Source organism: Triplophysa rosa, linkage group LG4, assembly GCF_024868665.1.
Source record: "Triplophysa rosa linkage group LG4, Trosa_1v2, whole genome shotgun sequence".
Classification (NCBI taxonomy): domain Eukaryota; kingdom Metazoa; phylum Chordata; class Actinopteri; order Cypriniformes; family Nemacheilidae; genus Triplophysa; species Triplophysa rosa.
The window spans coordinates 5,361,434-5,376,658 of record NC_079893.1 but is presented as its reverse complement, the minus strand read 5'-3'; the positions used below and the strand labels follow the sequence as shown (position 1 = coordinate 5,376,658).

The 15,225-nt window shown below is 36.3% G+C and overlaps 3 protein-coding genes across 6 annotated transcripts; 2 read left to right on the top strand and 1 right to left on the bottom strand.

Moving 5' to 3' along the window:
- Nucleotides 1–1,612: 1,612 nt before the first annotated feature.
- Nucleotides 1,613–5,708, bottom strand: tlr2 (toll-like receptor 2). The gene is made up of 2 exons (XM_057330800.1): nt 5,553–5,708; nt 1,613–5,267 (listed from the first exon to the last, which is right to left on the bottom strand). Exon 2 carries the CDS (start codon nt 5,264–5,266, stop codon nt 2,894–2,896), a length of 2,373 nt encoding a protein of 790 aa, XP_057186783.1. The 5' UTR covers nt 5,267; nt 5,553–5,708; the 3' UTR covers nt 1,613–2,893.
- Nucleotides 5,709–7,420: 1,712 nt separating this feature from the next.
- On the top strand, nt 7,421–9,314 carry LOC130553450 (ATP synthase membrane subunit K, mitochondrial-like). 3 transcript variants are annotated; one of them, XM_057332420.1, is made up of 4 exons: nt 7,421–7,508; nt 7,603–7,679; nt 8,278–8,370; nt 8,603–9,314. In XM_057332420.1, the coding sequence occupies exons 2-4, from the start codon at nt 7,611–7,613 to the stop codon at nt 8,702–8,704; spliced, it is 264 nt and encodes an 87-aa protein (XP_057188403.1). In that variant the 5' UTR covers nt 7,421–7,508; nt 7,603–7,610; the 3' UTR covers nt 8,705–9,314. The 3 variants fall into 3 exon arrangements, with proteins under 3 accessions (XP_057188403.1, XP_057188402.1, XP_057188404.1); XM_057332419.1 differs by having other exon boundaries at nt 7,430–7,519; XM_057332421.1 differs by having other exon boundaries at nt 7,432–7,508; nt 7,581–7,679.
- Nucleotides 9,315–9,515: 201 nt separating this feature from the next.
- On the top strand, nt 9,516–13,456 carry socs1b (suppressor of cytokine signaling 1b). 2 transcript variants are annotated; one of them, XM_057331941.1, is made up of 2 exons: nt 9,516–9,730; nt 11,710–13,456. In XM_057331941.1, the coding sequence occupies exons 1-2, from the start codon at nt 9,691–9,693 to the stop codon at nt 12,345–12,347; spliced, it is 678 nt and encodes a 225-aa protein (XP_057187924.1). In that variant the 5' UTR covers nt 9,516–9,690; the 3' UTR covers nt 12,348–13,456. The 2 variants fall into 2 exon arrangements, with proteins under 2 accessions (XP_057187924.1, XP_057187925.1); XM_057331942.1 differs by lacking the exon at nt 9,516–9,730 and adding an exon at nt 10,389–10,885.
- The last annotated feature ends 1,769 nt before the right edge of the window (nt 13,457–15,225 follow it).

Sequence of the window (15,225 nt, the reverse complement as noted above, 5' to 3'; positions counted from 1 at the left end):
AAACGCATGTTTACAAATAGCTGAACTAATAAACGCATTAGTGACAGATGACGTAGCTTGTAAAAACAGAAATCAAAATTATGCATTTATTAAAAGGTAATGTGTATGTATTATTCTATATAAAATAAACTTCATTTACAAAGAAAATGCAATTATGTGTGGCGGCTACTTTTACCTTTGCGTGGTAGATAACATGGGAAACCAACTTTTAGGTAAAATGGTGCCACTTTCACATTTGACATTCAATGCATTTTATTACAGCTCATGTTCTTAACAATGTTTTATATTAGTTTTTAACAAATATATGCCAGCCAAAATATCTTTTGCCTTGACCTAAATTATAGGTTACTGAAGAAACTGTTGACAGTCTCATGGGTGTCTTTTATCACTTCGTTTCAGCTTTACAGCTCTGGTATTAAGTTATTCGAAGCACTTTTCTTTTTGGAAAGATCCGTTTGTTCTGCCACTGTAAGTACCTCAGATATCTTCTTATTGTTGTGTTGATAAATTGTTTAGCGTAACCTTGGCTTGAAACCAGTAATATCTGTTTGCAGTAATTCAAATAGCCCTAAACTGTGTGTGCCATTATATGCAAATCAAAAAGAGAGTGTTACATCCTCTCTTTTCATGGAAGATGGTTCCCTTTAAGACCAACTAATAACATAAGTATAAGTACAAAAAAAAGATTAATTTGGCTTTTAACGAAATGATTACGAAGTGTTTAAAAGTGAATTATAAAGGAAATGGCACATTCATCAAAATAGATACAAAATAGTCAGTAAGTAGTGTTGTGCATTTGGTAGCAGCATGTGCCAAAAATATTAGCGTGCCACAAATTTGCAGTGTTTTGTTCCACACAGACTCTAAAGAATGGCCGTATGAGAAACATTTATGACCTTAACAAATGGTTCTTCCCATATGGCAATTCCTCCTCTTACTGAGTGACATTCATTTACTTATTTAGCAGACGTTTATATTTGAAGCCTCTGCCAAAGGCATGCAACAACATAAGTGACTAATCCAATAGAGACAAGTCTGAAACAAAGAATGTCAGAAGGACCCAGCAGCACACATGGACCTAAATCAGCAAATACCTAGGGAGACCAGGGATCTTTCCACAGTTTTATACCAGTATCTACAGTATACATTTTTGATGCCAACTGTATAAATGTTTGTATTCTAGCAGTGGTTTTGCAATCCTAGTTTTAGACCACCAGTTCAAAACTGGGGGTATTACATTTGATACACTTGGGTGAATTCTGTTCTCCAAAGCAGGGGTTTTCAAACCTGTCCTGAAAACCCCTAGTACTGCATATTTTGTATGCCCCCATTATCTGACACTTCAAATTCAAGACTTGCAGTCTCTACAAAGGAGCTGGTGAGTTGGGTCAGGTGTATGAGATGAGGGAGAGATACAAAATGCGCATTAGGGTCCTTCAGGATTGATAACTCCTCCTTTAAAGTATCAAAAATATTGGTTGGTTGGTTAAACAGCATGAATTTAATGAAACCACACATGTTAAGGCAAGGATCAACTAGAGGCAGATATTAGAGACTGTGCTCTAAAGACAAGGATATCTTTCATACATTTCAGGTTGGGGCAGGTTGGCAGATGACATGTGTTTAACTGTGTGCAAAACTTGAATGTGAATGTGCCTTCACAGAAAATGAATTTCGAAAAAAACTATACACTGAAATATATTCACTGGAGTAGTCTGATTTATATATTTTGCAGCAGTCAAAGGGTACATTAAATCTTTAAAAACATTTATACAATAAGGAAACAAATTAACATAAGAGCCCTCAGATGTGATTATATATAAACTGTACGTTCTGTACGAACTGTACCTTCACCAATGGCATATGGCAATTCATAAATTCAGTCACAATAAATCAGAAATTAAAAAATTGCATTTATGCATTGAGCAGCTTTTAGCCAATGAGACTTACAAAGAAGGATTTCTAATAGTTTCACGGTAAGAAAAATACAATTTAAGAAGTTATAAAATATCCAATAGATGGCGCCAAGTGCATAAAATATTGTTCACCTTAAAAGTTCTCCCTCACGGTGTTGCAAGTCAAAAGCAGTCACTATCTAAACACATATTGTTTTTAAAACGCAGTAAATATGTGTAAAATCATTAAAACACTCGTTTAATGCTTTTGTTCCACAAAGCCTACATGATTTTATTTAACGTTTAGTTCTATATTATGATACAATTCTTGTCATTTATTACTCAAAAAAGCTTTTAAACATTGAGTAATACTAATATTCTTGATAGTAGAATGGCCTATTGTTAGGTCTTGCAATCACGCACAATCTGACAATAACACGCGACCTGAATGTCAATATTTGTTGTGCTGTTGATACCTTAATCACAAAACACAGAGATGTATGCCAAATATTAGTCACAGAATACTAGGGGTTAAAAAAATCACATAGCCTAATTTACACAGTAAACACTCAAAATGTAATGTAAAAATGTAAAATGTCACTTTTTATCATTCTCTTTCGAACGTTAAAGTGTTAGTTCACCCAAAAATGAGAATTCTGTTATCATTTATTCACCCTCTTGTCATTTCAAACCTGTATGACTTTCTTTCTTCCAAAGAACACTAAAGAAGATATTTCGAAGAAAGCTGGTAACCGAACAGCACTGCACCCATTCAGTTCTATTGTATGGACACAAAACCAATGCAAGTTGAGAAGAACGGGTGCCAGTTAACAACATTTGCAACAAAATATCTTCTTCTATGCTTTGCGAAGAAAGAAAATCAAACAGGTTTGAAATGACACGAGGGTGAGTAAATAATGACAGAATTTTCGATGTTGCCTGAACTATCACTTTAAGAATAATATGGCGTTTCTAAAACCCAGCCCGAAACCAAAACTTTAACATTGCTCTCTACTCAGCGCAGCTTTCAGATTGCTCCAGAACTCCGATCTATTATCTTCATCCTCAGGCCACTCCAGATATGTTCTTGAGTTCATAATCTTCCTCAGTTTGCAGAAACGCTTGGGTATCGTCTCTTTCTCGATTGGCTCCAGCAGTATCAGGACGGCAGAATCGTTGTGTTCGTCAACTATGCGAAAATGTGAGAAGTCCAGTTCGTAGCGGCACCATTCACTGGTCACAAAGTGCTCGGACAGAACAAACAGAGTCCGATGGCTCTTCTCAATCGAGTCAATGATGTTATCCACGATCCAACGACCCGGCCGGAAGTCCCGTTGGTGCAGACATAGAGCAACAGGTGGCTGAGCGTTCTCTAGATTTGGAACTAGGATCTCCTCGACCCACTCAGCATCATGTTGACTGTACGACACAAAAGCATCATAGCGAAGTTCGTCAGGGGACCGGCTAACGGCTGGCTTTCGTTTCGCTTGTATCCATGCTTTAGTCATCTGCAGGTACCAGATGATGTGAAGTTTATGACAGGTGACAACCATACCTATAAGGACCAAAATAATCGCAGCACAAAGGGTCGAAACAGCCGGAATCATATAACATTCGAACACTGACAATCTTACACTGTCAATAGCATCACCCCTGAGAGAGAACGGGGTGTCGCACGCATAGTTACGACGACCGTCCCTTAGAGTGACAAGATCGTCAACGTGATTTCTGAAGAAAGACACAAACTCGCAGGAGCACAAAAAGTTGTTTGTGCCCGCCTCTAAGAATCGCAAGTTTTTGAACCTACTCAAATCCTTCCGGGTAAACATCCTCAAGGCATTCCTTTGAATGAGCAACGTCCCTAAATTTGGAAATAATCCCCCCTGTGGTAGATTCAAAAATCTGTTGCCCGTCAGTATAAGCGTGGTGAGTTTAGGTAACCTTTGGTGGAACGATTTAAGATCATTTTCACTCAGATCCAGTACAGTTAAGCTCGAAGGCAGGCAAGGGGTCAACCGAAGAAGCTTTGTATTCGAAAGGTTTAAAAACCTGAGAGTCACTGGCCAATGGCATTTCTCTGGCATGGAAACGAAACGATTGTGACTTACATCTAAATGAATAAGTTTCTTAAGATTAGCCGCGAGACTGGACAACACCTCGAAAGATTTTAAAGAGTTTTGGCTCACGTTGAGTGTGTTGAGGTTTTGAAGTTGACCAAATCCAGTAAACAAGGTCTCCTGAATTGTCAAATCTGTCAGAAGATTTTGGCTAAAGTCAAGATATTCGATATGCAGCAAGAAGAAAGTAGTTTGTCGAGGAATCACAAAAAGCATGCTGTTTATTACAGAGACCTTGTGAAAATTCTTGAGAAGAAATGCCAATTGAATCATGCTGCTAAATTTAATAAACCCTTGTATGTCAAGATTACGTATGTAGACCGTATGCAAGTTTTCATAATGCGTGAACTCAGCTTTCTGCCACCACCCTTGACCAACAAGATGTACATCTTCAAGACCAATGTAAGACAGAGGGGAGCCGTCCAAATTCAACAATAAAGTGGTGATGGCTTCATCTGTCGTGGTGGTGTTTAAAAACGTCAGACTTCTAATCCCCCCTTCTTTCGATGCTTTGAAGGGTTCCGTCGAAGTATTGGATCGAATAATGCTATCTCTAATAATCAGCACAGTTTCAGAATGAGAGACGTCTTGAAGGATTTTAGAGACAAGTTCTGGGTCCTTCTCGAATAGACTTTGAAGGCTCAAGGAGACTAAACCGATGGGTCGGGCCGCTTGGAAGCTTCCGTTCTCATATGACTTCAGGCTACTGCCAACGACTGTCATCTCATCTAGATGAGCGAGCTCATCCAAGCCATTCTTGTATACCTCCTTCAGTGAATGACTTCCAATTTGCAATGTCCTCAGGTTTACCAGAAACCGAAAGAGAGGGGAAGGTCCCAGAGTGGTGTATGGGTTTCCTAAAAGGTTTAGTTGTTGAAGAGATTTTAGCTCTTGGAACCAACATGAAGATAGATTTTCCAGCTTGTTTAAAGACAGATCGAGGACTTCTAACTTCGCTTGAGACTTGAATGCCTCCTTGTGAATAAACGTGAGCTTGTTCTTGTGTAAGTTGAGGGTTTTTAGCTCGGTATATAGCCTGAGGTCTGTCATGCGGATCGACTCGATTTGATTGAAAGACAGGTCGAGACCCCGAGCATTCAATGGAACATCTGGGACGTGTTGTAGATGTTTGAAGGAACAGTTGCAAAAAAGTTGCTCATCACAGTTGTTACATTTCGTCTTGGAGTATTCAAAACCGTGAACCATAAATACAAATAGTAGAATTATGGGCTCTTTTTCTCTCAAGAGTCTCATCCTGCAAAGAGAGAAAAACAACTTCACATTTGTTTGAATAATAAACAGTCTTACTGACAAATCTACAGATGATAAAATATTTATTAGTCATTAATAAAAATTACTTTTAAATCAGAAAAATACTTTTAATTTAATAATACTTTTGATAAATTTGTGTTTGTCTAATTATTAATGTTCACTATTGTTTAAATGTAATATAAATAAACCAAATTTATTTAAACATGTAAAATGCTACAGTATTATCACTCCTGCTTATTCCAGGACAGAATGACTAAAACTGGGTTACCTGGCAGGCGTTATCGTACTTCTCCCTTCAGTACACAAACAGTTTGGCAGTTATGGTAGACAACAGAATAAACACGCAAATATAGTGTGAGTTGTAAGAGGAACTGCAAAGCCTGATAGAAACTCACTAAATCATGTCTTTTATTTGCTTCCTAGATTTTAGGGAACCATCACGAAAGATTAACGATGAATACGTTTTCCGTATATGTTCTGCACTGTACATGTAGTTTGGAGATGCCTTAAAGGTGTTGCATAAGATTTATGCAAATACATTTTTGTAAATCTATTTTAGACATCTTTTTTCTTCTGCTTCACTAAGCTCTGCTTCAGAATTAGAGATTTGAAAAGAGGAACTAGGCGGCATGTCACACAAGAAAGCAACTCTGCCAAACCAAAGCAGCACTTCAGCTCTTCTGTGGTTGCACTCTCCTTCAATTCATAACATGCAAAGTACTGATAAGATTAAAAACAATAGGCTTGTTTTATTTATAGAGGTCATAAAGAGATATACTGTAGATAGGCTATATTGATTTCCAGGGCCATTTGTTGCCTAAACCCAAATTTAATTCTGACTCTGTTGTGTGTTCTCCCGTTGTTTCATTTTTAAATCTAAATACTGTACATTATACATAATGCAGATTTTCAGTAAACATTAATATCCTTGTAATAAAATAAAAATAGAACATGTATATTATTTTCCTTTTGTATTATGAAGGTCACATAAAACTGTCTTGTCATGCCTTCATTATTTATTTTTAACGCTTTTTCAAATGCTCATAGCCTTTTTACTTGTTTGCCCCAGACCTTCACTCTTGAATGTGAAACGTGTTTATGTCATTTAAATGTTAGAATATTTTTATTTATTTATATTTGAATATGTATTTTTATCAAATATGTATAATTACACTACAAACTATAATTAGCTAAATTAACAGAAAAAAATTGTGTGGAAATAATTTATCTTTTTTTAAATAGCGCTTATTATGTCTGTATTATACTACATGTACATCATTTCAGATGTGCTGAAATTGTTGTAAAATTGAATTACTGGGAAAACAATGATAGAAATATTTTTCATGCATGCTTGGCCACTGTTGGACTGTTAGTAGACAAATTAAATAAGAGAAAGTATAAGTTGTTTTTAATTTTGTATTTATTTTGTCCACAGTGTCTCTAAGGTAACAGACACAGCAGGAATAACTGTAAACGAGATTAAACGTTAGGTTGCATGTCTGCATACATAAAATCCAATTTAGCTAAAGCAGAAAAAAACAGAAACATAATTTTAAACCTGACTAACCATTTCAGTATGTTTTGCTATTTTATCTTTAAATTTTCACAAACACTACAAGCTGAATTTCCACCAAGGAAATCAACAGAGAAATTGTTTGCATTTAACTGCTTTAAGCAATTATAATATGATTTATTCTACTAGCTGCTTCGCTAAAGCCACTTAGGACGAAGCGAATCAAAATTGTATTAAGCCTTTATAGCTTCCTCTAAACTTCTACACTGCTGACCGTCACGTTTGCGTACCATTCCGAAGTGACCGTCCCTATGCCCTACTCACTTCGAAGAATAAAACTGGTTGATGTGTAAACTCTAGAGGGAAAAACGCAATTGTATCTCGTAATGTGTCCGTTTAAAATTCACTTGGCCAAAGCAACAATAAAAACAACGTCGTTTTCTTTATTTGGAGCGATGTTTCATGTGGTGTCCCCTTCCCGAAGTACCCTTCGGAGGGCGATATATACTGTTTAGACGCACCAGACACTGGCGTTAACTAAATTTAAGTCCCGCCTCTAGGTCACATACTATTGGATCAGTATTTACGTCACTAAGTTTTAATTGGATGCTGTCCTGTCATGTTAAAAACTTCCGGAAGTAAACACCTGAAGCGTGTCGTTGTACACAGGGATGTTTATGTAATACAGTAACTTAAGTCCTGAACGACAACGTATGTCTGTTGTATGTCATTTTACAGCCTCTCATATTTTTGATCTCATTGTATGAATTTAATTTGCTGCAGTTTACGTGTTTTAATGTTTTAGGCTGAAACATGCCGACCTCCCCCGTGAAGACGCGCATTCCGCTGACAAGCTTTGGTCATCTCATAACCGAGGTCAAGGTAAGTTAGATGTCATCACATCAGTGATGTATAAAGTACCTAAAAGCAATACTTAAGTAAAAGTAGCAGATAAATATTGTACTTAAGTATCAAAAGTACTTTTTATATTAAATCTACTTAAATATTTAAAGTAAAGTTGAAGCAAACGTTAATAAAGATCAAAAATGGTGCTTACATAGAAACTAAATGAACTAAATACAAGTTCAGAAACCACATCTTTATAACTTTACTTTATAAATTATAACTTTATAAAAGGATAGTTCCTTAAGTATTTTTACTTCGATACATTACAACACTGGATGTCATAAACCCTAATATCTTTAAATTGTACATTTGCATGTAGTAAAATTTATTTTCTATCATCATAATTGACGAAGATACTTAATAAAGTGGTACTTGAAAGATATTTTTTTAAAGGGCCATGCAAATAAGCATATGAATATGGCATTCTATAACGTGTGTGTGCACATCCATTGTATCACGATCCCTTCATAGTGCTTTTCTGTAAATATTTTGGCATGTGTTCATATGTCACATGTGGTTTGGTTTCTAACATTAAATTGTGTGTTTCTTGTGTGTACTGTATGTGTCTTAACAGAGACAGCTCTTTAAGAATGATGCGACACCCCCAACTGAACTGACAGGATGGAGAACATATTTCAACAGCTACACATTAAAAGGACGCAGAAATGTAAGCTCGGTGTTTTTTTTAACTTACAGAACAGATATATGGCTCAAGTATGTCACAATGTGCTATTGTTAAAGAGACAACAACAGCATTTTTAGAATTTTGTAAGAATGTCAAGAGACTGTAATTTAATACAAATGAATACAATAAAAACAGGGTGCTAGCTGACCTTATTGTCCTTGCTCAGAGACCATACACATGATGTTGTATTTAATTTGTTTATTTTCTGTTCTAGTTTGTTCTAGCCACATATAGCGTTCTTGCACTCGCAGCTGGTGTCTACACGCTGAGGCGACACAAGAAGGAGGAACATGAAACAACATCTGCAGCCACATGAACAACAATGGAAAGTTTGGGGTTTTGGGGGGGTTAAAAACTACAATAAATTATTTATGATTGCCAAATGAGGGAACCATGAGTAATGTTTTGTCACTGGTAACAGTTTCATTTCTTTATCATACACACTAATTTAATCTTTCTTATTTGAGTGTCGTAATCTCTGCCGTTTTCAATGTTTTCGCGATTTGCCAGCAGAGTGCAGTGTAAGCTTGTAAAGTGCTGGTTTTAGAGGCGCTTTCCTTTGTAATTTCTGATAAAGACAAACTGGATTTTTGTTTTACAGCTGTTGCTTGTAGATAAGTGAAACTGCTGATGCAGAGGGGTATAGATAGACTAAATGAAAAACTTCTATCATGTGCGATGGTGTATTTTTGTTTCATACCTAGACTTAAACACACCTTTTTCCTTTTTGATAAAGTGTTCTGTAAAGTTTAGGATTTAGAAATAGCATCGCTGACGTAATATTAATTTCTCATTTTTTGTTTCAGAATGATTAATTGTTTGAATCTTGATTTAGAGTCATTCTGAAAGTGAAGTGTCCTTCAAGTTCCATTGCATTTTATAGTTATCATTTATGATTCAGCGTGTGATTAAAAACTTCCTCGATATTTTAAGAGGTTGGACTGTTGCGATTATTTCATTGTTTTCCTCATTTAGACGTTATTTCTCTCTAACTTAAATAATACAGTTTACGCATAGTCTTTGGAATATTGGCTTGTTGTGAAAGAGCTACAGTCTCCATACAATTATGCCAAAGTGAAACTGAAATGGAAGAGCACCTTTATTCAAGTCTTTGATGGGATGTGGTGAGCATTTGCCTCTAAAAGACAGGGCATTACACCCATCTGTAGAAACAAATCTCTGTCAGGTAAATGTGACGGTAGTGAGATATGCCGGGAAGGTTGATAACATTGGCATAGAAGCTGATCTACTTGAAGTTTGCACATTTTTTTTCTTGTATTTTTGGGGAAGAGGAATCCACTCATGGTGTCAGTCTTTGGATTTATCTGGAGTACAGTGCAAGGTATTTTTATCACCTGAAATCTGCAAACTAAACAGTCTAATGCAAAAACAGATAAAAAATAAAAAATGATAATAATATAAATATTAATATAAAAACAAGCAAATATAAACAATACAAACAAGCAAAATTAATTGTAATTTTATATCAGGGATTGAATTTGAGAGTGTGTGCCAAGACATGAAAAAGCATACTATGAGTTATTTTACAAAAGGCATACCTGCTTTCTTTACTGTCAGCAATGTTTAGCAAATGTCTTGAATTAAAACCAGATGAGTCAGAGGAGATCTTAGATATGGCAAAATGTACTTAGTTCCAAGTGAATGCAACCATTCATGACTTTGCTTAGTGTCTGGTTAAAAAATTGTATTAGACTAAATTAATTGCATCCTTGGCTATTAACAATACCATAAAATAAATGGTAGCCTATAAAACACCAACTTTGATGGAATATATCTATATCAATATATGTTGTTTTTGTAGCTTTTGTATATAACTCAAACGTGTGGATAGCTGTTAAATTCACTTCACATGGCATGTTTTACAGCACCAAACAATGAAAACAAATATATGTCTAACCTAAACCCGTCAATCATTAACCAATTGTAAGCGGAGATCAGTCAATGATCACGTGATTTAAAATAAATCGACCAAAGTGAAAGTGAAAGCAAAGCGCGCACTATATATAAGGGCTAAAGATCTAATTTAAAATAAATTTGCATACACACTCGTTTAAGGAATTGTCAACGTAAACTTTAGACTTAAAACAGGCGTCTTTGTATGCAACATTCATTTATTCTCCCGTATCCCCAATATCTTGGCCATTTTAGGAGGCATAAAAGGGGAGAGAGAGAGGGGGGTCATACAATACTCAGTATTTCCAAAAATTCTTAAATCTCGGATTCAGTTTAGCACATAACATTGCTTTTTTCATCCTGGTTATATACGGGATGTATAGAGATACGAGATACGCACGAAGAAAATATTCTAGTAACTGATGTGTCAGAGGCGCGACGTATTTTGCTGCAAATCTTTCGGTTTCGGTTATTCTTTGCTCTGCCTTTTGTAAGAATGCAGTGACAATTGAGAATCGCAGAAGGATTTCACACAGTTGTGGAGAAGTTGGGTTAGTCAACATCACACTACAATATTATTGCGGTAAGTTACTGGTGGTTTTTGTTAGCTGGAGTCAATGCGCTTTGTCCACTCTTCATTTGAGGGGTACGCTTTGTATTTATAGCCATCGTTTTTGTGAGAAATCCAGTATGGCCGTAATGGTTTTCTTAAAATGTTAAGGTGACAGTCCGGTCTGAGAAAAGTCTTGTCAGTTGATAATAAAAAGTTAAAATGTTTTTTTTTTGTTTGTTTGTTTTCAAGCTTACCAAACGAGAACATGTAATGAAAGATTTTTCTACCTTCTGGTTTGCAAAGATCCATAAAAGCCTGTTTTTTTTCTCGGTTAACTGGCGACACGATGATAATATAAAAACAACATTTGAATTTAAAGTTACAAACGTTTTTTTACATCTGCAAATACTCTATGCAATTGTATAGATTTTTACGAGAGTTTTTTGAGGAACGTTTTTCTAGAGTGTTTTCCAAGTGGGTTTTTGTCTAAAATGATATCGAACTACCTACAATCGTTCCGTGGTCTGTGTAAATGTGCAACTAAAATAATGTATAAACGGTGAACTTTGTAACTTTTTTTACGTCTCGTATAAAGTCTTTTGTTTCGTCGTTCAGGTTAGGCGTTTGGAGAACAGTTTTGTTTAATTTCCCTCCTGCAGTTAAGGAAAGCTTTATTGCCGTAAAACAAACAAATCTAAGATAACAAGCACTGTAATAAAATAACACTTTCTTTTGCGCATTTGCTTGTAGGGACTTGAGCATCATCCTTATATAAAAGGTCACGTTTTTTTGTTTTTATCACCCCTTGTCTTTCTCAAATGTGCTCAAGCATGACTTTGGTTTTTCTTCAACAGGCTGCACAGAATCAATCGTTTATGCATCCAGACAATGGAGGAATGTGATGAGTGGGAGCCAGTCCAGAATGGTCCAGCACAATGACACTGACCTCACAGCTGAGCCACAGGGTCCATCCAATGCAGCCGAGCTCTCCGCGCCCGGCCCAGTGGTACCAACACACTTTCGCCCCTTTCGCCACCAGCAGGACTGTGACCTCATCACCGAGACCATGCATTACTTGACCCAAAGTGGATTTTACTGGGGTCCTCTGGAAGTGGATGAGGCACACGCACAACTGGCTAAACTCCCCCTCGGGACATTTCTGCTCCGGGACAGCATGCAGACGAATGTGTTTTTCACTCTGAGCTATCAGGCCCCAGAAGGCCCGACTAGCGTGCGAGTGCTCCTTAAGGATGGGGCATTCAGTTTAGCAGGAAGTAAACACGCGTTCCTGTGCCTTTTTGCCCTTTTAGCCTACTACATTGCGTCCCCCAAAAAGAGTTTGAGTAGGCCTTATCGCGGAGATGCGCCACAGAGACTGCAAGAACTGGCAAGAAGGGCTGTAATGCGTAGCTGTGGGAAAGAACACATTCAACAGCTTCCTTTAAGCAGGAATCATAAAGAATTTCTATGGTTGTACCCTTTTAGTATATGAGTAGGCTATGTGCTGTTGACATGTTACGGATGTTGACATTGTCTTTAAGAAAACGTGTTTTTGTCATTTCATTGGATTCTGAAGTTTGGCTATATGAACATAGTGTATTTATGTGTGTGAAGATAGTTTGGACTACATGCAGTACAAAACAGTTTTATTTGAAATGCGGCATGCGAAAACCTCCAAATTGGCAGTTAATGGTTCATTGCTAAATTTGTTACTTTTACAAAGTGTTGTATGTCTTTATAAGTGAATGTAAAACTATTTAACACACAAGACTGGGAGTATCAAATATCAGTATGGAACTTTTGGTACATTTACATGAGGTAGTTTGTGTAATCTGTATTTTGTATTTTATGGCAGTGTCTGCCATGCAGACATTTAAGGCATTTCACTAGTTTGGTGTACATTGGTGATATTTTGCGGTTGTACAATAAACTTTATTTATTACATTGATTTAACGATTTACAGTTGCGGTCGATTTAATTTACTGTAATCTCTATCTCTGTTTTTCTTTCACTTAGCATTAACCACTAAAGCGTTGATTGTAATCTGACCCAACTAGGAATACTACAAAGGTACTTGATTCAAAGAAATAGCCTCATCTAGTGGAAGTACCTGAAACTATGGAAGGGTATCAGTCAGCCCATCCACGAATTAAGAAAATAACAATAATCAGCAGACAAAACATTTAAAGCTATTGTAACTTTTTTATTGAAAGCCACTAAAACATCAATGCACTAAAACACATCTATCAAGGTCTGTTGTTTTATTTAGTCTTGGTGATCGAAGGATGGTCCCATGTAGATCAAATTGATAAAAAAGCATGTCTGATTTTTCTGATGTGTTCCAAGTGTACTTTCTGATTATTGTATATTTGTGTGCTGTATGTTATTATATTTGATGTTTTTACATTTGCAGTGTGAAAAAACTTTTAAATTTTTTTTTACATGAACTATTCAGCCAGATTGTATTTTTCTTATGCCATTCATTCATTCACGTTCTGTGCAAACATAATGGTTCTCATAAAGTCTTGAAAGGTTCATAACAAGGAATTCAATTTGTGAATCTTCAGGCTGACTATTAAGCAATATAGTCAAGATTTACTGGTTTCAGATTAAATACTTTTTAATAAAAATTCTAAACAATTAAAATCGTACTCAATTAACATCGTTTGATTCCATATTTTTAACAAAGCATGTATAATACAGATGTGTCAGACAAGGAAAACAAACTCTTGACTGTTCTGCACCAAGTAGGCCTAACTTCAACATCACCCTCTTGAAAAGAGGATAATACAAAAAGTGAAAAACAAACAATGTGCCAGGGTCACTTAAATGTATTGCAGTATGTTTCATACTAAAATGGAATCAGTAGGCTAATCTACATATCACTACATGAAAGTGATTGTAGCCTATATTAGCCAACACCAAGAGCACAAAACGGTATGAAAATAAAAAGAAAACTATTAACAGCATGACTTCAATGAGTTCTGCCTAAGTCGACAACTAAATATATAAAATTATATGAAAATTAAATATATAATTATATGAAAAATAAGTGGTTCCAGTTATTAGCAATGGCACAGACATCAGGCATCCATGTCATTAATAATTCGCAAATGTAAAATAGTTTAAGAAGGCCTATGTATCATACATTAAAGAACATTGCACACATCTCAAATATCGCTCAAAACCAAGCATCCGCAATTTAACTTTACGTCAAGAACGATACGTGTGAATGATCAGGACGTTTAATCGACCCATCAAGATAAATGATCGAATCGTATACAGATATGTCCAGACGGATGTCTGGTTTGGCGGAATGCTACTTTAAAAGGTCAACTAAAAAGCGCGTATTTCTGCGGATTGTAGTTTTGTTTTGCGTCAAATGTAATTGCTTGACGCTGCTCGGTAGTGAGGGTGAAATGAAGCTTTTCGAAGCTTTGAGGCTTTCTCCTCAAGTGTGTCATAAAATGGTTCGTTACTCGAAGCTTTTCAAAGCGGTGCACACTAGCGCCATCTTTTGATCAAAGAGTGGACAAGCTGCCTTTTTGTCAATTTATATTTTTAATGTTTCATGTAATACGCCACTTCACGTCAATAAAAAAACAGTTTTTCACGTGTTAGTGTTAATGTAGCACTTAGGCCTAGGCTATACTGTCTGATATTAATTGTGTCTATGGCTGAATTTAAAAAGAATCAGTAAATGGAACAAAACAACATTTTTATGAATGTGCTTCGATCAAAATATATGCAGTTATTTACAGTTTTGTCTTAGTCCTGTAGGTTCATATAGGCGAGGCTCATGTAGACATACAAGACAAAAATGTGTATAACTGTGACGTGATTGTGAAGTGGGGACTTTACATTGTGTTTGTGGGTAATAGAAAAATCTAAAGATTTATGTTAAGAAACAGGACGTGTTCAACAGTGCAAGGATATTTCTTTATTATTTACTACGTTTGACACCTTCGAAGCCTCGGTGTCAAACATCACATCACTCCTGCTCGCGCTTCGCCACTACCCACAATCCACCACGAGCGTGGCGCTCCAACGAAATAACTTAAAAACGTACGCTTACTTTCACTCAAAACGCGCTAGTAAATGCTGTGTAGTTCCTGTATGCCGAGTATGGGTGTTTGTTTTGTTATCTTACTATGTATATTTATATGCGAACATTAGTGCTTGATACGCTACAGGTGTTGCAAAGACGTAAATGGATCGACGTAAGTAACCAATTTCATGTTGCACCAGTCGGAAGTATTTATAGATTAGGGTGGAGTAGCCTACATGTTATTTGGCCCAGAGTAAACAGTTTTATACAGATTCGAAAACCATGCGCTTGTGAGGCTTTTATTGAAGCGTTCACAAGCACT

Coding starts and splice junctions, on each gene's coding strand:
- tlr2 (XM_057330800.1), bottom strand. CDS start 5,266: ATGAGACTCTTGAGAGAAAAAGAGCCCATAATTCTACTATTTGTATTT.
- LOC130553450 (XM_057332420.1), top strand. CDS start 7,611: ATGCCGACCTCCCCCGTGAAGACGCGCATTCCGCTGACAAGCTTTGGT. Junction 7,680..8,277: donor ATCTCATAACCGAGGTCAAG/GTAAGTTAGATG, acceptor GTGTCTTAACAG/AGACAGCTCTTTAAGAATGA. Junction 8,371..8,602: donor CATTAAAAGGACGCAGAAAT/GTAAGCTCGGTG, acceptor TTTCTGTTCTAG/TTTGTTCTAGCCACATATAG.
- socs1b (XM_057331941.1), top strand. CDS start 9,691: ATGGTGTCAGTCTTTGGATTTATCTGGAGTACAGTGCAAG. Junction 9,731..11,709: donor TATCTGGAGTACAGTGCAAG/GTATTTTTATCA, acceptor TTTCTTCAACAG/GCTGCACAGAATCAATCGTT.